This window comes from Volvox carteri, assembly GCF_000143455.1.
Source record: "Volvox carteri f. nagariensis unplaced genomic scaffold VOLCAscaffold_6, whole genome shotgun sequence".
In the NCBI taxonomy this organism is placed as follows: Eukaryota; Viridiplantae; Chlorophyta; class Chlorophyceae; order Chlamydomonadales; family Volvocaceae; genus Volvox; species Volvox carteri.
In genome coordinates this window covers 1,873,131-1,878,003 of record NW_003307549.1, presented here as the reverse complement: position 1 = coordinate 1,878,003, position 4,873 = coordinate 1,873,131, and the positions used below count along the sequence as shown (strand labels likewise).

Here is a 4,873-nt window from a genome sequence, read left to right as displayed (position 1 = left end):
TTCAGAGTCCACAGTGCTAACCACTACACCACGCGAGCACCTCATCAGCTGATATATACGAATATCTAATTTATGGTATTTGTCCAGATTAACATCTTAGGGTCAATTTTGGTTTGGTCACAGCAGTGTGAGGGCAAGGTTGAAACCTTCATGTACACGGAGATTTGTTTAAGAGATAGTGCGAAATGCCAAGTCCTAGAAACCAACAGGAAAGGTGGTGTTGAAAAACACCGTTTTGTGGGAAGCGATGATATGACCAATAGGACGACAGCCGCTTAAGCGCGCTCGCCACGGATGCGGCGAGCCAGCTGGATGTCCTTGGGCATGATGGTGACGCGCTTGGCGTGGATGGCGCAAAGGTTGGTGTCCTCGAACAGACCCACCAGGTAGGCCTCAGCAGCCTCCTGCAGCGCCAGCACCGCCTGGCTCTGGAAGCGCAGATCGGTCTTGAAGTCCTGCGCGATCTCGCGCACCAGCCTCTGGAAGGGGAGCTTGCGAATTAGCAGTTCAGTACTCTTCTGGTACTTGCGGATCTCACGGAGAGCCACCTGCAGATCGCCAAGGAAGACGAGAAATGTGGGCTTGCAATGACGCCATGGAAGAGGAGACAATAGACTTGTTACAAGCTACTAACTTACTTCAGTATGAGCCCAGTAAATAAATGTTAATATAGACTCACCGTGCCGGGGCGGTAGCGGTGGGGCTTCTTTACACCGCCAGTAGCAGGCGTCTTGCGAGCGGCCTTGGTAGCCAGCTGCTTGCGGGGCGCCTTGCCGCCTGTGGACTTGCGGGCAGTCTGCTTGGTGCGGGCCATTTTTAATTACACGATGGTGGGAGTCAGGTTGTGCTATTCCAACTGTAGGGCACCATTTTTAAGTTGCCTGACGCGGTTGTCCGTTAGTCGTTGCCCCGGTGAGCGAGCTTGGAACGGATGTACGAAGCCGTTGATAGCTCGCCGTGCCAAGTAAATCAGTTGTCAAGATTAAATTCGATCAGAATTTCCTACTTCTTAAAAAGTAAACTCCAGTCTATCTACCTTGACCCAAAAGGAACAATTGGCAATGTCTGGACGCGGCAAGGGCGGCAAGGGCCTCGGCAAGGGCGGTGCCAAGCGTCACCGCAAGGTTCTTCGTGACAACATCCAGGGAATTACAAAGCCCGCCATCCGCCGCCTGGCTCGCCGCGGCGGTGTTAAGCGCATCAGCGGTCTCATTTACGAAGAAACCCGCACTGTGCTCAAGAACTTCCTGGAGAATGTTATCCGTGACTCGGTCACCTATACGGAGCACGCTCGTCGCAAGACTGTGACCGCAATGGACGTCGTCTACGCCCTCAAGCGCCAGGGCCGGACCCTGTACGGCTTCGGCGGTTAAAGGTCTCCCAAGCGGCAAAAGTCCTTGCCAACACTTCTTACAAATCCGGTGTTTTTTAACACCACAATATGGTCGTTGTGTTCTCGTCATATTACCTCATTGGTGGAGAATGGTGTGTTCTCTCGGTCCTGGACGCAGGATGCTGCTTTTGTTTCCACTCCACTGATGCGAAGTTACGAAGGTTTGGCATCATCAAATTTATGTGAGCACCGCGTTATGAAATCTTACAGGCGGGGTCTTAAGGCGCAGACGAGCTTGGAGGCTGGATCAGGGGGTTGCGATAGATGGTGAGGTATCATGTTGCCAATAGCAAGGTCAAACGGGTACCCAGCAAGGTGGAGGCCGCCGAAGAACTCAGTTTAATATCTGTGCATGAACCCGATCTTCCCAATACCACCATTTACCAACATCACAAAAAACGCGCGGTGCCAAAGGACACCCCCCTTAAATCCGACTTCCACACCTTCCTCTCCCCTCTCCGTGCACATAAAAGCCGCAAATCCCCCCTACTCGACCACAAGCTCGGCCGCCGACCTCAACACGAGCGGCACGGCGAGCAGTTCCATTACACCTAATCCAAGCAAAATCCTTTTTAATTATTTCATTTCCACCTAAACTATCGCTCAGAAAGATACCAACAAAGTTTTGACGAACACGCACCAAATAACAAAACTGTTTCTTTGAATCGCGTGTTCATTCCCTCGTCTTCTCGTCCGGGTCCATACATCATTTTTTTGTCCGTACGAGTGTACATCAGTTTACGACAGGCCCAGGACCTTGCCGCTCACAGGGTCGAGGTCGATATCGTAGAAGCAGGGCCGGGTCGGCAGTCCGGGCATAGTCATCATGTTGCCCACCAAGGGATACAGGAAGCCAGCACCCACGGACGCGCGCACGTCCCGGATGGGAAGAATGAAGCCCGAGGGGGCGCCTGTGTGCGTATGTATGTATGTATGTATGCATGCATGTATATGGATGTGCGGAAGGGGGGGAAGCAAGTTTGCGGGAAGTTGGCACAGGGGAGATGGCGGGTTGGAGATGGGTTGGAGTTGCACCGAACTGGAATGAGCGGGGGGAAAGCGCAACTGAGTGATTTGGTTGAGGGGGGCTGTTGGAGGTGACGGCAGGGGAGGAAGAAGGTGGAGAGGGGGGATTACTTTCCGGGGACACGGCGGCGGCGGCGGCGGCGGCGGCGGGGGGAAAATGAAAGCCGGACATGCGGAAAAGGGTTTTCGGGGCGGAGAGTGGGACTGAGAGAACATGCCAGTTATTAACTTGGCAGGGAGCTGCGATTGTCTCTGTGATGTGTTTTTAGTGTTGTAGGATCCAAGCAACGCTGACAACACGCCACAAGAATTTGCTGCTTCAGTCACAACTCGTCCACTAGGTAGCAGGTGAATGGATGTATTACTGGGGTGTTTCAGAAGTGAGATTGGTTGCATCCCCCCCCATCTGCTCACCCGTGCCCATATTTATGCCCCACAAATTATATACTATATAACATAAAATTGTATGTTATATAATACACACAGACACACGCAGATCCAAAGTTACGAGTCGTGCATTGGCCCCCCAACCCACCCACCCACCCACCCCACAGGTATCCACTCACCCTTCAGAGCTGCATCATGAGAGAAGCTATACTGCGTCTTGGCCATGCAGATGGGCAGCTTGTCGAACCCCATCCGCGTGTACTTCTCAATCTGGGCCTCCGCCTGTAGTACAATGCCGTACGGTACGGGACGGTACTATTCAGGCGAGTGGCGAGGCGACGAGGTACGGAGAGGTGTTGTGGTACCAAGGAAAGCCACAAACAAACGTACGACATACGACACACCTACAACACGTGCCAATCTCTACGACCCCAGCACAGGGATGTCGTCTACCGTACATTTTATTGCCGTACAAACACCTCCATCCTAAAAAATACATACCTCAGGCTTGTACTCCACGCCAGCTGCGTGGTACATCTCCCGAGCGATAATCTCAATCTTCTCCTGTGACGGGGAAAGGCGATGTTTGCGATTGCATGTATGCATGTATGTATGTATATGCATGATTGTGTGAAGTCGGGGGAGATGTCGGAGCTTCACCGGCGTGTGGCCTCTCTCCACTAGCCTGCTGACAGCCCCCCTACCATATCACCGGATGCACCCCCCCCTCGGGGGCACCACCCTCATCCTCCTCCTCATCACCCGCGAGTGCCGCGACTTCTAGGAAGGCAGCACCCACCACCACCACCACCACCATCGACAGCACCACCACCGCCACCGGCATTCATCTGCCGCCCGATCATCAGCGGTGACAGCTCCACTCCACTCCGCTCCCGGTGGTGGTGGTGGTGGTGGTCGGCTCGCAGGTCTCTCACTAAAATCGGGGGGGGGGGGTCCATAGCCGCCCATCCGCATGGGGCCACCCACATACACCCTCCCGGGGGTTGTTCAGGGACTTTTTTTTAACTCTTCGCTTTTTGTCGGGATCGATCGTGAGGAAACGAGAACACACTCACCTTGATGGGCAGATCCACGTCGTACAGAAACTTGAACTCGGGCTTAGTTCCCGAGCAGGCCTCCACCACCGCCTCGCCTAGCTGTACGGCACCCGCACCCCCAAAACCATGGTGCGCGCAGATGACGGCGTCGCTGGCACCTGCACGCGCGTGCGTGTGCGTGTGTGTATGTCTATGTCTATATGTATATATGTAATATAAAAATTTAAATTAGCCAGCGACGAGGAATGCGAAAAAGGACAAAATCGAAACATGAACCCGGCGGAGGAGGAGAGCAACCGGCGGAAAGAGCTACAGCTATCCGAGGGCCAATCGAAGGTGGTGAGAAAGGCTGAGGAAGCGGAAGGTTACACGTCCCCTGGCCGACATGGAGGCGACGTCAGCTGCAGCTGCCCACGCAGCTGCCCTAAGAAGACGCAAGGGCGGATATCATCCGCAGGGGTAAGGCGCAGGTAGCGGGGTGAGGAGGTGGATGCGGGTGCGACAACAGCAACAAGCCGCCAACACACCCGCCGCCAGCGCCGCCTCCTTGACCGCCTGCAGCTCGGCATCTGTGTCCGATGCGAAGCGGTTGATCGCAACCACCACCGGAACGCCGTACTTGCGAGCGTTTTCGATGTGCCTTGCCAAGTTGCAGCACCCCTTGCTGACCAGGTCCACGTTCTCGGTGGTGTAGTCGTGATGCAGGGGGGTGCCTGGGGGGGGGATGTGGGGGGGGGAAGTGGGGGGAAGACGAACCACGAACGAGTGAAGGTGCTGCTGGGGGGTTGGGGTGGGGGACATGCAGCAGGCGCCCGGGTCGGGTCGGAGTGGGGGGGGGATGAGGGGGCAGGAGGGGAAAAAACCCGATGTAAACATGCCAAGGAAATACTATGCATTCATGCTTCCAGAGTTCCCAGCTACTGCTACAGCCGCTGCTTCCAGCTCCGCTTCTGCCACTGCTACAGACCCTGTAGTTTGGACTGCCTGTCAGCTAACCAGCCCTTTGTCC

The 4,873-nt window shown here is 55.0% G+C and overlaps 3 protein-coding genes across 3 annotated transcripts in view; 1 reads left to right on the top strand and 2 right to left on the bottom strand.

Annotated features, from left to right (window-relative positions):
• Positions 1-275: 275 nt before the first annotated feature.
• On the bottom strand, positions 276-814 carry hstH3-1 (histone H3; the record flags this gene model as incomplete). Its single annotated transcript, XM_002947365.1, has 2 exons — positions 276-548; positions 680-814. The coding sequence occupies 2 exons, from the start codon at positions 812-814 to the stop codon at positions 276-278; spliced, it is 408 nt and encodes a 135-aa protein (XP_002947411.1).
• A 247-nt stretch (positions 815-1,061) lies between these two features.
• Positions 1,062-1,373, top strand: hstH4-1 (histone H4; the record flags this gene model as incomplete). The annotated part of the gene is made up of 1 exon (XM_002947502.1): positions 1,062-1,373. One exon carries the CDS (start codon positions 1,062-1,064, stop codon positions 1,371-1,373), a length of 312 nt encoding a protein of 103 aa, XP_002947548.1.
• Positions 1,374-1,589: 216 nt separating this feature from the next.
• The window catches only part of VOLCADRAFT_79713 (uncharacterized protein), a gene marked incomplete at its 5' end in the record, with an annotated part of 12,011 nt that continues 8,727 nt past the window's right edge, over positions 1,590-4,873 (bottom strand). The window contains 5 exons of the mRNA XM_002947364.1: positions 1,590-2,304; positions 2,986-3,088; positions 3,308-3,370; positions 3,883-4,022; positions 4,392-4,577. Coding sequence (XP_002947410.1) covers positions 2,132-2,304; positions 2,986-3,088; positions 3,308-3,370; positions 3,883-4,022; positions 4,392-4,577 — 665 coding nt within the window. The 3' untranslated portion in view covers positions 1,590-2,131. The remainder of the gene's footprint in view (positions 2,305-2,985; positions 3,089-3,307; positions 3,371-3,882; positions 4,023-4,391; positions 4,578-4,873) is intronic.